This window comes from Aphelocoma coerulescens, chromosome 12 (assembly GCF_041296385.1).
Source record: "Aphelocoma coerulescens isolate FSJ_1873_10779 chromosome 12, UR_Acoe_1.0, whole genome shotgun sequence".
NCBI lineage: Eukaryota > Metazoa > Chordata > Aves > Passeriformes > Corvidae > Aphelocoma > Aphelocoma coerulescens.
The window spans coordinates 16948152-16964319 of NC_091026.1; the positions used below are offsets into that span (position 1 = coordinate 16948152).

At 42.9% G+C, this 16168-nt stretch overlaps 1 protein-coding gene across 6 annotated transcripts in view; it reads left to right on the forward strand.

Annotated features, from left to right (window-relative positions):
• Nucleotides 1–16168, forward strand: part of MITF (melanocyte inducing transcription factor) — a 104000-nt gene that overhangs the window by 36631 nt on the left and 51201 nt on the right. The window contains exon 1 of one of the 6 annotated variants that reach the window (XM_069027419.1): nt 15267–15404. The exons of the other annotated variants lie outside the window; for them this stretch is intronic. Coding sequence (XP_068883520.1) covers nt 15355–15404 — 50 coding nt within the window. The 5' untranslated portion in view covers nt 15267–15354. Of the gene's footprint in view, nt 1–15266; nt 15405–16168 lie in introns of those variants that run through there. 6 annotated transcript variants of the gene reach the window in all.

Consider the following 16168-nt stretch of genomic DNA (forward strand, 5'->3'; position numbering starts at 1 on the left):
AACTAACTGAATTTTAGTAGTTGTCAACATTATTAAAAGCTTACATGATATCTCTAGTTAATTCTATTAAAAGAGTTTGGCAGGTATAAATGTTCAATCTCTGAATCTCTTAAAATTACAATAGGTCAACAGACAAACTTACAAGGATTGATAAAGAATTTAACAACAAGGGCCCAGAGAGTAAATGACTTCTGTAGAGCCTGTGTAGCAATACATGCACAGAGGAGTTACTGAAGAGTAGCAAGAGTCTTGTTGCAACTATAAGTGTTCTTATTGATCTTTCCAGTGGGTGATGCAGTGCCTGGGCCACGTCATTTTTGGTCCTGTAGCTGAAACCTTTCTAACATGGATGAACAAAACATTTTAAAGTATATGGTAAGTAAATTAAGAGACAAGGATTAAATGTCACTGTTTCTGGACCAGAAATAATTTGGAATAGGTTGGAAGGGACCCCTGAAGGTCGTCTGACCAACCCCTTGGCTTAGCGTACACAGGTATCTGACCCCGTCACTTTGCCCTTCTAACAGCCCCAGATCTAAACTGTCTTGGCACTGAGGAGCCAGCCAGGAACCAAGGGAGGCCCACTGATTTCTAATGTATTTCCTTTTTGTCAGAGGGCTTAGCAGTGCCAGGGCTGCGGGGCTGCTGCCTTTCCTTCCGGCTGCCAGCGCCGGGCACTTCCCAATGCACTTCACTGCCTGGATGTTCTGGGTTTCAGAACATTCTCAGCTGTACTGATAGGTACATTGTGGGTGGGAAGAGTTTGTTTCCTATTGAAGAAATTAATTGCTGGTAACTTCCCACATTCTTCTTTCTCGGTTTTGTCACTGAATATTTTCCAGGACCTGGGGGTTTTTTTCCGGTGGCAGTTTTGGCTGGAAAAGCTATAGGCTGTTTTTCAGTGCTGTTCAGTCAAAAGCAGCTAATATTAAGAGGAAAGCTCATTTGCATTTTCAGAACTTGTGGATGATTAAGTTTTTGGTAGCAGAGATTTTTTTTTCTTTATTTAAGTGCTGACAAAATATGTGCATGTACAAAAGCTGTGTTTGAGTGCACAGAGATTAAGCCAGCTAAAAATAGCATCTTCTGTGACCCTGCTGGAATTTTCTTTAAGCTTGGAAACACTGAAGTGTGTGTTTTGTCAGATTTGAATCATGAACCTTGAAGAAGAGCTAATGACTTCTTATTTCTCACCCCTAATCTTCAACTAGAGCACTCTTTATGTGAACAGATCAGTCTGAAACTGTACCTCAGGCTTCACTTACCTTATTTAACTTTGCTTACTTGCTTTGTTCATGGTAACATTTTTTTCTGCTCTAGTTAGTGTGTTTATGAAAATCATTATTTTCAGTCCTTATTGTCAGACCCATGCGAGCTGTGCAATTGTTGCTGGGGGTGACAGTTCCCCAAATCTGCCTTATTTTCTGTTGTACTTAAAACCAAGCTTTTCCTCTTGAACATCTTGTAACTCTTATCCTGATGAAATGTGTGGCTTTCTCTGTTGCTCTGTCTTGTTTTCCTGGCAACTTAATGAACACTTTTTAGCTGGGACTAAATGATCTGCTCTTGGGACAAAAGCTGTATGCTCTGCTCCCTGTCCTGGGAGATCTGGTTGTATGTAAGGGATGGCAAAGCTCTCATTTGCTTTTGGGGCTGAGATTCAGTTCTGGCCTTCAAAAGTGTTCCCAGGATGTGCTGCACCCAAAGTGGCTAGGGTGCAATTAGCATTACCATTAATTATGTTTTACCAACAAAAGAACAAAAAGTGATTAAGCCCCCCCACCCCCCCGAGTTCAGTTGAAATTGAAATGTTCTGGTAGGAAGCAATCATAATGCTTTGCACGTCCCTTTTTGATGCAGATTTTCTTTCAGCATATATTAGTATTTAAACTATAATAGATGTTTTGGTAATTGGTTGAATCCTTGCTTCAAAAAATCTTTTCTTTAAATTTGTCTCTGTTTCTGTGTAGAACAGAATTGCAAAAAATAAATTCCAGTGCTTGACTAGCTCTTGTTTGGCATGAAGTTGTAGAGCACTTAAAATTCCTCATACAACAGCTTTAATTGCTTGCTAATCTTGCCTAAAGATTGGCTGAGAATGTCAGCTCGGTTCTCCTGTTGCTTATTCACAGTAGCACAGACTGCAAATGCTTGGGGAAAATGTACTGGGAGCATTTACTGTAGAACATGGGTGAAGGGCTATGGAAACACTTGCCTAGAGGTCAAACTGTTGACGTTTTAGTAGTTGGTTATTGATCTCTATCAGCAGCTTGACAGTTGTATGGCTTCTGTAGAATGAGTTAATAATTTCTTGGTGTGATGCAAAATCAACGCCCAATTGACCCGAGCCCCTGAGTGTGACCCCCGTGGCAGGGGATGGTGTGAGATGCTGTTCCCAGCACGTCTGCTCTGCTCCACAGAGCCTTCCTCGATGAGCAGCTCTTTTGGACAAAGCCTGACCGATAGCTGTGCCTTCCTCTTTTCTTCCCGCATTGTTCTGGGCTTTGATGAATGTGTTGGTGCTCATGTTGGTGGCTGTTCCCTTTTTTTAGAAACAAATCTTACCCGCAGTAACTCTATATCCACAGTGAGTAATGGAGAAATCATTGCTCGTTAATGATTCACTTGCAGGTTCCTGTATTGCTCTTGCTCAGTCACTGGTGTTGCTGTTGGCTCCAAAGTGTTGCTCAGCCAAGCACTTAGACCTGCTTTTCATAGTTTCAGTAGGGTTGTTGTAATGACAGGATGGTGGGTGGCTGCCTTTGGTTACTGGTCGTCTGGTCCAAAATATATCCCTCCAGAGCTGGTCCTGATGATGCTCTTGGCAAGACTGTAGAACTTCTGTGCTGTTGAACCTTGCAGCTGCTTAAAGACATCTTTTACCTGTTATTTTTTGTTAGTTTGCAAAAACTGTTGATGGGTATTTGCTTAAAGACTACCTCATGATTTACCTGTCCTGCTGTGTGCATCCCCTCTATGCTCAAAAGGTTAAATACTAAACTTTGAATTTCCATTTTGAACCTTATTTTCAGGTGAAGTTCTCATCCCAGCCTGTCTAAAGTGTTTGCTTTCTGCATGCACGCTTGGTGATCCACTTCTTGGGAAATGCCTGTGCTTTGCTGCTGCAGTTATAGGAATGGTGCCTCTAATCAAGGAGTAAAAGTAAACTTCAGCTCTTAGTAATTCAGAAACAGAGTCCTGAAAGATGCCTGGGGTCACAGAGTCCAGTCCTTTGTCCTGGTCGTGCCTGTCATATCCTCCCTAGGCTGATTGAGTTATGCAGACAGAGCTTGCCTAATAATTCAGCTTCCTATTTTGTAACAGTCATTATTGTAGGCTGTTTCATGGTGCTATTGTTCAAATAAACTAAGGAAAAAAAAAATAAAAAAGGGCTCACACAAGAACAAGAGGATGCTTTCGCTGCTTTTAGCTTGGTTGCTTCCTGTGAAAAAAAAACATCTGCTATGCGATGCTTGGGATCATTCAGCAGCAGTCAGACCAGTAATAGAAATTAATAAGCTAAAAACCCCTAGAAGCTTTAGAATGTGAAAAATGTGAAAATGCTGTGGCCTGACTTTTGAATATTCAGCATCTTTTTTTTTTTGTTGTTTTCTTGATTCTACTCACCTTCCAGCATGGGCAGCCAAAGCCCAGCAGCTCTGAGTCATTTTCCTGCACCATTGTGCAGGATAACAGAGGCCCCTGGGCTTAGTTGTGCTGCAGTTCAATCCAAGATTGATGTGAAACCACCCAAAAGAAGGAAGGGGAGAGACATGGTCTCTGCTTGGCCGTGAGCATGAGCATCAGAGGAGCAGGAGGCTACAGCAGATCCCAGGCCACAGGGGGTGTGTAGTGGGAGGCTCCACCAAATAGAGCATGGCAGACTTGGGGTGATTTGGGACCCAGTTATTTTTATTGCTTTCAGAAGTTCCTGTAATTGATTTGATTGTAGAGAGGAAAAGCAGAATTTTGTACCAAAAGTAGTTCTTGTAGCTTTTCTCTTGTTTCTTTTTTCTTGCACAAGGGGAGGCTTTCCTGCGGTCATTCTCCCACTGTCACTTCACGGCAATGGCTTCATACCTTCTCCATTTTCTTCCTCTCTTGTTGCCCTTCTCCACTTTCTCTTCCCCATATGCTGCCCTTTCCCTCTGTCCCACCTGTTTGCTGCTGGCGCAGTCGGGGCCGGCGCCGTGCCCAGGAGCTGGCAGAGCACCTCTGCCTCCCTGGATCCATCAGCTCCGGGCTGTCTCCTGCCAGGGAGCTCAGACCTGCCTCTGCCTTCCAGCTTGTGCAGCAATGTCTCTGTCCAGTTTTATTTTTTTAACTGAACTCTCAATGTCTCAATGAAAGAGCACCAAATGTGATTTTTAAACTTTTTTTGTGAGGGAAGCCCCTTCAAACAGCCTGAGATTGCTTCACATCGTGTCTATCACAGAAATTGTTCGAGAGTCCTGGGCCTAAGCTCATATGGGGAAACAGCCCTGGATCAATGAAAGAAAACATTCAGCAATGTGCATTTTATACAAGCATTTAAACTTTTTTTTTTTTTTTTTTTGGTTTTGTTTAGTAATAAAAGGAACAAAGCTATTATTAGTGACCATGGGCTTGGGAGTTTGCTAAAGCAGCAATAGTTACTCATCTGTTTTCATTTGCAGAAGTGTTCTAACAAAGGCAGCCACAAATGCAGCAGCGGGGTTAGGAGGTGGATGGTAGGAGTGGAAGTGCAGTTTCTGGAAGCCAGTGCTTACTAAGACCTTTCTGTCTAGTCTTGATTCTGGGGCCATCAGGAGCTCAGGTCCCAGGGAACACTTGCCTTGCCTTGGATTGAAACGTGAAAGGATGAATCCCCTGGGTAAGTCCTTGGTCCTTTTTCTTCTCTGAGCTGCAGCAGAACTCCACAGAGCATTTGTCTCTCCTGGTGCCAGCCGGTGTTGTGCCTGCACGTCAGCTCCTGCAGCTGGCTGGCAGAGATGGAGAACAAGCAGTGCTATGTGATCATTTTGGTTTAGTTTTCCCCTCTCTTCTTCTGGTCCAGGTAGGAATAAAATGGAGAAATTACCTGGCTTGGAACCACAAAAACTCCAATATTTTCTTGCTCACTTCTTTTTCTTTTTCAAACCAGCTGAACAAGCATGCACAAGACCTTTTGCATGTGCTCTCATGTGCAGCCAGCTGGGTCAGGGTTTGCTCCATGGCAGATGCCGTGGACTGCAGAGCTGACTCTGTGCGTGGTGGGATCCACGCTGCCTGCAGGGGCAGTTTCCTCAGGTGCAGCAAGGGCAGGCAGGTTTCTGGCTCAAAATGGTGTGGCATGCCCAAAGATTCTATGGGAAATCAGAATGAAATACTCCTATTGATTTCCTTGGGTTTGGGACCACGTCCCACCTGAGTTCTGTTGCGATGTACTGAATACATCACTGAATTTAATGTTGGAATTAAATGCTCAGTGAGAGTTGCTGTCTAATAATCGCAGTCAGCCTCTTTTTCTCCCCAATCCTGCAGCAGTTAAAAGTCTTGATTTGCAATTTGAGTTTACATCCTGAGGTTGCTATGACAAATACCTCGAGAAATATCTTGAATGAGTAACAAATTTCAGGAATTGCTGTTTGCCCAGATGTCTGTGTGCCAAAGATAGAAACTTAAAACCATGGAATTTCAAAAGACCTAAATGGAGAGATGCGAAAGGAAAACTCTTGATAGTGCATAGGGGATCTCTTGGGGCAATTGAGCCACAGCCTAGAAAGTTGCAATTATTTTTCTGGTGTCAGAAATGATACTGTCTGTGGTTTTCAGATAACAGATCAGCAAGGGAGGAGTGATTGAGCTGCTTTATCGTGCTGCTTACAGAAATGTGAAATTTAGCACGATAATTGAATAAAAGGTCTTATCTATATTTACGGTTGTCAATGGTCAGAAACTGCCATCTAAGAGGACAGATGATGTAATTTGCATTAACGTTGTAAATACATCTTTTTTTTCCTGGATTTTATGCAAATATTTTTTTAAAAAAACAAACCTTCTCTCTCTGCACTTGTGAAATAATATTTTGCTTTCAAAGGTGCCAGACTTTTGGAAGTAGACTGATACAATAAGAAAGTTGTCACACTTGGTGATATTTTTACACATGGCATGTTGGAAGGCTCTTTTGATTTTTAGGAGTGAGTTATTAAAATTTTTCACCTTCCAGTTTTATTTCTTTTAATTGTTTTGAAGGTTTTGCAGGCACAGAAAACTACGTAGGTACAAAAGTTTGAAATGACCTGGCACTAAAGGGAACAAAGAGACCTTCACCTTACTGAACAAGGATTCTGCACACAGAACTCCAGTTTGCTTGGTTTTCCTCCATGCCAAACAAATTTTTGAAGTTTACTTTGGCAGGAATTCCCACCACCAGTGTGTTAAACAGAAATGGAAGGGTGTTTCCAAGCTGCATGTTTCTTTGTTGCCATGCGGAAATGCAGTTTTAAATGTTTTCTGTAGGCGCTTCATTTTGTTTTTCATTTCCTTGTCGTCTTCCCATGCATCTATAGCTCCCCAACACCACTGGGAATCATAGACTAATAGATTGGATTGGACTGGAAGGGGCCTTAAAAGATTATCCAGTTCCAACTCCCCTGCCATGGGCAGGGACACCTTCACTAGACCAGGTTGCTCAAACTATTTTAAGATAAATAGTTATATTCATGTTTTTAACTGAAGTGAGGAAAGAACTTCATTCTGGCTTCAATTTTACTGTTTACATTTTTTTGCATGTGAAATGTTAACTGATACAAAAATGCCTGCAGGTTGGGATCCACCTTAGATTTGCATATTTGTTTTTTTAGTTCTAAGGAACTTTATTGCATTTAATCTCAAACGAAAAATTATAGATGGACTTTGCTGTAGAAAACCTAGCAATTTTCTGCAAACATAATTTTTTTTTTTTTTTGGTGCTCTAGTGATTATGGAAGACTTTATAGAAAAAGCCTTGTCTATTGCCTCTTGGAGGGGTAGTATTTGAGAAGTTGATAAAATGATGCTGCTGTTGAATAATGCAATGAGAAAATGATAAATCGGGGGGGGGGGGTTCTGCTTAAAACCTGTTTTTTCACCAGGCTGAAGTGATTCAGCCCATCCCTGCCAACTCCAGCTGTTATTTCTATGTGGACGTGGAAAGGGCTTTTCACCCTCTCAAACCATCACCTTTTACATTCACTGGGATCACAGTAGCCTTTTATTACCTTTTTATTTTTAATGGCAGTATACTGAGGTTTCCCTTAAGTAAGGAGTGGTACAATTTACCTGAAGCAGTAACTGTCAGGCTGGTTTTGGTGTCAGTACCTCCCTCCTGGCACTTACTAATGCTTCATCTGCATTTTCTGTCCTGGGCCACCACAGTACCGAGGTCTTGGACCTGTTTGAAAGCACAAGCCCTTTGGCCTGGGAACTACATTATGCTGGCTGACTCTGCAATCCCCAATTTACCTGATGCTCGTTCTGCAGAGGCATGTGGTGGGATGGGTGGAGAAAATTGATTATTATGGTTTTTTGCCTAGGGCTTTTTTCCTCTTGTTTCAGGGAATTTCTCAATCCCATATTAAATCCCGTAAAGATTTAATGTGCTGGCTTTTTAGTAGTACTAAACACTTGTAAGATTTTTAAAAATGTGCATAATCATTCAAATATTGAAGACACTAGTTTCAAACTACTTGGATATGGACTTAATCACAAGAATATATTAATGCATTTGACCTGCTTTGGGGTTTTTTCAGTGTAACTTTTTCAGTTTAGCATTGCTGTGTATTTTCAAGATCATCTTTGCTTTTCCCCAGTTATTTTTAATAAACGATTTTAGCAGCAGGAGCTACTGTAAGTGTCCTTAGAAAGCACTTGCTCTGCCAGACAGGAAGGTGTTTTTCAGGTTCCATACTTTGGTTTTGTGTACTTAATTATTACTTTTTTCAGAATAAATTAGCCTGTATTAAAAGCAGAGGCTGGAGTTCTTTGTTCCCAGGCTGTAAATAACATGGTCAGTGAGGGTGTTTTCATTATGTTGCTCTCCTGAACTTCAGTGGAAATTTTGGATGGCATGTCCAGGATGTTGAACAGTTACAGAGTGTCAAGGGATTGGGTTTTCATGCTGCTGTAATGAACTGAAGGTTCTTCTCTACGAAACATATGAGTAGGAGTTGTAAGAGCCTGGCAGGTTCACCTTCAGTTATGTCTTGTGTTGCTTGTCAGTGCTGGGTAGGCTAACAGGACATGGCTGTTGGCTACATCTGGGATTTAGAGATGTGGTTTTAGCTGCTGTCTGTACTGCCCAGACTGTGTGTCCCCAAGAGGCTCTGCTCTACAGCCTTGTGTTGGAAGTCATGATGGGTGATGGTATCTTGGCCAGGCGATGTGGATGTGTGGCTGTTGGACCCTGCTGCTGTCTTGTCTTCAAAAGGTATCCCTCTTAAATCTGCTCTGGATGAAACCTGCTCTGCATGCCTTCTATCTGCTTTAGGATGTCTCTTTTTGTAATAGGTATTTCTTGATTTTATGTTCGTTTTGGGGAACCTCTAATCTTTAATTTAGAAAGGAGGGGTTGCATTTTTGAGGTATTATTTACTGCTTTAGCTCAGCATGGTGTATGTGAAGGCAAGAGCTCCTGTTGTGTGCAATATTCCAGTGCTACTTCAGATCCATCTGCTCTGCCAAAGAGTTGCTTTGCTCTGTGTCTGTCCTTTAGAGCCTCTGGCTGCCGGGCATCTTCTGTTTTCAGGAAATGACTGGACATGGCACTCAGTGCTCTGCTTTGGTTCATAAGGTGGTGGTTGGTCAAAGGTTGGACTTGAGGATCATAAAGGTCTTTTCCAACCTAATTGATTCTGTGATTCTGTGTCCCGTAATTTGTTACTGGCTGCTTCATTCCACAGTGACCTACTTTGATTAGGCAACCAGTCTTCATTTGCAAAGGAGCACGTTGTTCCTTCGTCAGTCCTCTAGCTGGAAATGGTTTCAGGTCTGAACTTCTCAGAATTAGACTGTTGATACCAATTTAATCTTGTTCATAGCTGGTTTATATCACTTTGGTGACGTGCCAGGGTTGTTCTCTCCTGGGTGTTTGTTTTTCTGCTATATTTATAGACAGCAACACTCACCCCTGTCAGCCTCCAAACTTTTCTTTAGCTTCCCACTATAATGTGGGCTTGTTTCCCTTGTCCCCTCAATTTTAGCTCCTTGTTCTTGAGCACATTGCCTAAGCAGGAGCCCTTGCCCACGAGGCACACAGAGGTTTTGCACTTTGAACACCGGTGCTTCTCCATCCTCTCTGGCATTGCCTTGTCTGATACAGCCTGAGGCTGCTGCTTTTTGTGATTTGCAGTGCAGGCCACTTGTGACATCGGGAGTGACTCATTCCCCTGGGCTTCTCTCAGTCCCATTGAGTTTAAATTCATCAGAGAAGTACTGATGATGTACCATATCCTGTTGTGCTTTGAAAGATCCTAATGGAGTTGTGGCAGCTCACCAGAAGGATGAGCTGTTTCTCTTGACCTGTGATCTGAAACAATACAGACCAAATCCAGCAGATACAAATCAAGGGGAATTTTATCCATTAGTCGCTCCCCCTAAGTGTTAGTGAATCCAAGGCTGGAGCCTGAGCAGAGGCATTTGGGACAGATGTTTCAGGTTAACAGAGAAGAGACTGAAGAGCATATTTTGAAAGAAAATAACTGGGAGTATGAAGAGGGATACAGGAAAGCTAGTGAGCAACTCAGGTGTGTAATCTGGGAATAAGCTTAAATGCTGTCCCTTTATAAGGGAAGGGAAAGAAGTGTAGTTTGACTGTGGTGTGAGCTCAGGCAGTGCCTTGCAGTCGTGTTAAAGGCTGGTAGGAGCTCAGCATGGATAGGGATTTGGAACTGTTGAAATCTTTCATGCCTCGAAAATGGCAAAACAGTGCTGTGTTAAAATCAGGGAGCCAGCAGGGCACGGTGAGAGCCCAGGTCCTCGCCGGTATCCCGCTGTTCCTGAGGTCACTGCTGCGGGCTGTTTGTTGGGGTGGAGCTGCTGCTGTTTCACCCTTTGCCTCTTTACCCTTTTTATCCCAGCTCAGGGCACTGCCAGACGGCTGGGGAAGAGGGGACAAAGCTCCATCTAGTGTGGAAAGGGAGATGTCTGGGAGCTGGCCAAAAGAGAAATCCTGCAGAAGCTGTGTTTCCCTAGCCCAGGCATGGGGGTTGCTTTTTTAGCTTTTTTTGTTTTGGGGAGGTTTTTTTTGGTAGCTTGTGAATAGGATTGCAAAGTGCTTTGGCTGTGCAAGTGTTAATTGAGTAACTCTGGCATCCTGACAGCTGATGTTCATTTTTGGTACCCTGGAAGTACAGGATAATACCAGCTTTAATGCAACTTTAAATAGTCTGTAGTGTCAATTCAAGGCAAAATTAAATATATATCCTTCTATTAAGATTAGGAATTCCATATCCAGGTTGTAGCTGTATGAAGGGAAGAGACACAGAAGTATAACACTTTTAAGGTAGAATATCTTAGTTTAAGATGAAGGTTAAGATTTGTACAAAAATAAACTACAGTAACATAGATGGTAAAATGTATTATCCATTTGTACTTGCGTTGTCAGCTTTTAAAAACAAGAAAATAGAAAATCATCTTGTTTGTTCTGGAGTTTGTAAAAAAAAGATTTTTTTTTTTCCCCCTGAGTAAGTGGAAAGCCAGTTACAGTTCCTGAATGTGGCTTTGTATCAACTTCTCTGAAAGGAAGGGAAAAATATTTTCATTGTATTAGACATATATTGGCAACTAAGTATCAGGCAGCTACTAAATTTCTGAATTCAGCAAATGCTTGTATGACCAAAAAAATGGTTACTACACTTTAATCCAGATTTTTTATATGGGTTATGACGGAAACATTTTTTTTGTTCTCCTTGATCCACCTGTGATGTCCCACTCTTACCCAAACACATGCTGCTTGTCCTCCTGCCTGTAGTACCTCTGCTGCAGCTCAGTGCCAAAGACCACTGGGCAGAATTTGTCCCTGCCTGAAGTGGTAGGTCTGTGTAATCTGTGGGAAGTTGGATCAAACATCTGTGGGTTTTCGTTGTTGTTCTGGGGGTTTTCATGGTTTCCAGTTTGTTGGGAATATTGGGCTGCCTTTTGTTTCCAGCATGTTGAGAATATTGGAGATTGTTCCTGCTGGAGAAGGATCATGAGGAATAGAAGGTGGTGAGTGCTCAGGTGAGGTTTTCATCCACATGGGCCGGCTGAGGTGAGGGCATGGTTTGTAGCATTAACTTTTCTGAGCCAAGAAGCTGAGGAAATGACAGGGTCACTTGGCTCCAGCAACACATTTGCCAAGCATTTGTTTTGCCCAAAGGTGCAGCTGCAGGTCCTGACTGAGAGCTGCTACAATACTGCTTTTTAGGGACAGCAATACAGTTGGCTCCTGGGCTCCAGCAAGTCTGGAAGTGCACATCATTTCCAGGTGACTTTGCTGCGTGTTTATGAACCTGCCTGACTAAGGTAGCACTGTACAGTCGCCTGCTGGAGCCTAAAATAACAGAAGGTGTGAAACGCTGCTCCACAACAATGGCAGGTGCTCACACAGGTACTTTGCCAAGGTCGCAAATGCTAAGTAAACCAGATTAAACAAAGCTCTGTTGCAGGAATTCATTATTAACCATAGTCTTTGCAGGATTTATTGGTTGTAGCCTAAGCCCTGCCTTTATTTTTTTGTCCTAGTAACTAAGGCAGATGTGAACTTCAAGTCCAGTGAAACATTTTTTGGCTCTGGCCTCTGTTTACATGATTCAGGAGTCTGCAGTAGTTCCACAACAAATATAGCTTTGAACAGAAATAGCCATTCAAGTGCTGTGCTTCTGGCAGCACAGAACAGATTAGGAGGGTCTAACAGAAAGGCTTGTAAGTAGTTTTGAGTTGGCTGCTTTTTTTCAAAAGTAAACCAAAGGCTGTAATATCTTTTGAAAAGTAAGAAGTGGTGTTCCTGCAGCAAGTGACACAGACAGCATGGCTCAGGTGTCACTAAAGTGTGCAAAACATGGGCTGTGCTGAACAGTTTTACTTGAGAAAATCCCATTTTCTAGAAACCCAGCAGTTCTGTTAATTTTTAAGATTGTATTTGGTTGCATAAAGTTATTTCTGAGGATTTTTCCTGATGTCTCATCTTTGAGATGTGCTTGTGCATTTTAGATGCAACATAAGACGTGCAGAGCAGAAGGGTGATTGCAAAATTAAATTAAGGCTGTGTATTATCAGGGCCATATTTGAGGTGTTGAAAGACCTATAAATAGATTAAGGAGGATCTTTTTGTATATATTTTGACTCTGTGAAATCAAGAAGTATAAATGTTGCTTGCATGTTTTTATTTTGAATGAGACTTCATTCTGTACCATGGTTTTCATTTGGTATTTCTTTTATTTACATGTGACCCTACGTTTAAGTAATTAACTTCCTCATTCTCTCTCTGATGTTCATGAGCAGTTTCTGGTTTGAAACAAGATGCAGAATTATTTTGATGAGGGAAGAGGAGGTATTACCATAACAGTCCTTGGAGATGCAGTTCTCTACTGCTGAAGGCTTTAAATCAAGGCTAAATATTTCTGTGAAAGACTGCAGTTCCTGCAAATGTGACAAATTTAAAATAGAATTTACAGCTATTGACATTTGCACTGTCCTGCCCCAGCCATCCTGACACAGAGTGCACACCCCGAGGTTGTAAGAACACAGAAGCTTTACCCAGTATGGGGAATCCCTGAACTTGGGATTTGGGAGAGGTACCTGATGACAGAAGGGCTGTTTGCTGGATGTGCCTGAGGATGCTGGGGGATGCTGCTGGTGATACTGATGGACTGAAGAGGTTTGCTTCCTCTAGGAGCCTTGGTTTGGGATTATCTCATGTCAGGGATGTTGTGGGGGGCATTGAGTGGCCTAAGCAAGAGAATTGAAGGCCACCTGTCTTTAGTTGTTTGCAGTTGGGCAACTCCTCCATTTTGCTTGGCCTCAATTAGCGAGTTTGTAAACATTGCTAATGCTCTCTTACATGGATGGCTGGAGCTTATCCCACCTTCCTGTGTGCTGTGGAAACCCAAGGCAGCAAGTCTGGCACATCTGTCCGGCAATTGCAAATTGTAATTGAAGTGTAAATATCCAAATGGTTTGGTAGAGTTACTTGTTGCTGAATAAGGGGGTTTTTACCCCCACCCCCCAGCTGTTTAGCTTGCACAGTCACACAATCCTCTTTGCCCCAATAAACTCTTCCACAAATAGACAAAAATACAGAAGAACTATGAGCAATGCTTAAGGACTCTAACATTGAAGTTTGTTTCAAGCATGGGTGTGCTGAGGCATTGGTTTCTGCAGCCTGGAGAGTTGATTTGTTAGAAAGAAGAGTTGCTAAAGACACTGATCTGATCAGGTCCCATAATGGACAGCTAGTGCTGTGGCTACAGATTGAAGTGCGAGTTTGCATAACATCTCTCCAGGACTGGTTTAATGTTAAAGTTACTGCAGTGATGTGTTAGGGGTTGTTTTTTCCCTTGCACGTCATACTCCCTTGTTGTGAGCAAGTCCTACATGCTGATAATGCCAGCATACCAAGCACAGAATTCACTGCGTGGTTTTTCATCATGACTCTTCAGGGTTCTTAATCATTTAAAGCAAATCTTCCATAAACACTTTCCCTTTTGCTCCTCAAGATCCTGTTTGCTCAGCATGCCAGAGCGAGGATGTCATCTGCAGGAGATGAGGCTTCCAGCTGCCTCATCCTCTTTGGAAAGCATTGAATAGTGCTGTAACAGTGGATTCAATAAGCAGAAAACCTTGGATGAATGGAAGGGCTTAGGCTGGGAATGGCTGGTCCTGGTAAGCCTTGAGGAGCATGGTGGCTTTTTAGCTGGGAAGGAGTCTGGGCATGTGAATTATGGATACAAGCTATGGACACAATGTGGTTGAGCCTTGTCTTCTGCTGAAAATTGCCTCTGTGGATAAACTTGCTAGCCAGCTGTGGAAGTGATAATTTCTAAGCCAAGATATGATGGAAAGGTGCTGTGAAGCCAGACCTGGGCACTATGGTAGTTGTAAAGTATGAAAAAGTGCGGTGGTTATACGTCATCTTCCCTCTCAGCGACGGTGTTATCGTCTCTATTGACCCAGATAAAAAAAGGTAAATTCTGCATTACAAAATCAAAAACTACAGAGATTGCTAGTGGAGTGTTATCTCCTCGCTTTTTCTTTTATCACCTCTTGGTTGTTTTAGCAACCTGGCTTTTTGTTTTGCAAATTTGTGTAGAGCCCTTTAGAGAGGGAAGTGCCCGTAGATGTGGTGTCTGAAAAATGGTTCAAAAAGTCTTTAACAAGGTCAGACTTCTAAGTGAAAGACAAATCTGCTTCATGCATTTTTTTTCCTCTTTTTTTTTTGGTAATATCTTCTCTAAATTTGTGAGGGAAACTTCAAAAGTTTGAGAAAAAGCATTAAACCAGTATTGGGAAACACAGTCAGCTATATTTTAAATTCCTTTAGCCCTTCATGGAACAATTTTGGGACAATTTTTTGGAACAATTTTTGAGGTGTTTGTGCACTCTGCATACTGCTTTTCAGCCTGTTTGAGCAGAGGTGGAGCTGGGGAAATGGTGTGTGCACTGTCGACTCTATACCTTTACAGATGTGGCTCAAGCTCTTGAGAGATGCGTGTCCAGTGGCTCCTAGGTGGAGGTTTGCCTGGGTGAGCTTTGAATGTGAAGAAGTTACATCCCAGAAAACAAATTTGTCTTGCACCCACCCTTTCCCTTCATCTTTTTGGTGATAAGGATCGTGAGAAAACGGTGCTGTTAACAGACAGCCCTTATCCACTGATGGTGTTAATGGCCTGATCACACCCCTTTTAATTAATGAATGGGAGAAGTGCTTTCAATGCCAGCCCGTGTCTTCGGTTTCTCCCATTCCTCGCGGGGTGGTGAGGGTGGTGCAGCCCCTGGGATCTGCTCAGCCCACGGCTGTGCCGGGAATTCATCGCAGATCCTGCGGATCCGTGCCCACCAGGAGGCTGTGCGGCGCTCCCATGCAGGTGAGACGGGATGTAGCGAGATGCTGACTCCAAACTCCTGGGCTGTTTTGGAGTCCTTTCATGATACCCCTGGCCGTGCTGCCTCAAGCCCGTTGTTTTCTCCTCGGTAGGTGCTGGATTGCACAGGTCTGCAGTGCCGGGAGCTGCTGCCCGCCTTGCTGCTCCGTGGGGATTGGAGTTGCCAGGTCCTTATCTGGAGCCTCCCCTGGAGACACAGCCGGCCCCGGACGCCGCTTGACTTTCTCCCGGGGGTGCTCAGCAAAAGCCCTTGGACACAAAATTGGGGGGAAAGATGGAAGCTGTTCAGATGTTCATGCCCTGCTCCTTTGACAGCCTCTGTCTGTGAGTGATGCTTTCCCGGGGCACCGTGAGCAGATTGTTGCGGGATTGATTTGGTGTGGTGGAGGTTGTGTTCTGGGAATTAAAGATACCGTGCTTGGGACTGGCCACTGTCCTCTACAGAGCCCCAGCAGCTGGGCTGACCAGCTCAGCTAGTGATGGTGGCTTTCAGGAGGGGAAGACACATAATACTGTGGTTAAATATATATACATATATATGTCTCTTCTTCTGAAACTTCATGGCAAAAACACAGCTCTGGGCTAACAGAGATTCAGTTTCGGTGTAAAAAGACTTGATGCATTGTCACTATTATAATATGGAAGTCTTTGAGGATACTTTAGGTTTGCAATTATTCACCTCCCTTCTATCAGCAGTGGTAGTAAAGGATTGTAAAATGTGACCTTTGTTGCTTCTGGATTGAACCTCTTTATTTTACCTTGTTCCTTAATCTGGTCAAGATCAAGCTTTCCAGGCTATACTGCAAGCTGTGTCCCCAACTAAATGGGCATTCAAGCAGATCAACTTACGGCATTTTATTAAGTCAACACTCATGCAAAAGCCACCTCCGGAGCTTAATAATTATTTACTGAGTGCTCCTGGGTCATGAGAGAGGTTTTCATTAAGTTCAGAAAGCATTATGTTCAGCCACTTGTGAAGGTGTGTTTTAAAGACAGGAAGAAAAATGGAAAACTACTACATGGTGTACAACAACTTAAAAAAATTCTTAGCTCAGGATTGAATATTTTTGTTTGTGAGGTTGGGTTTT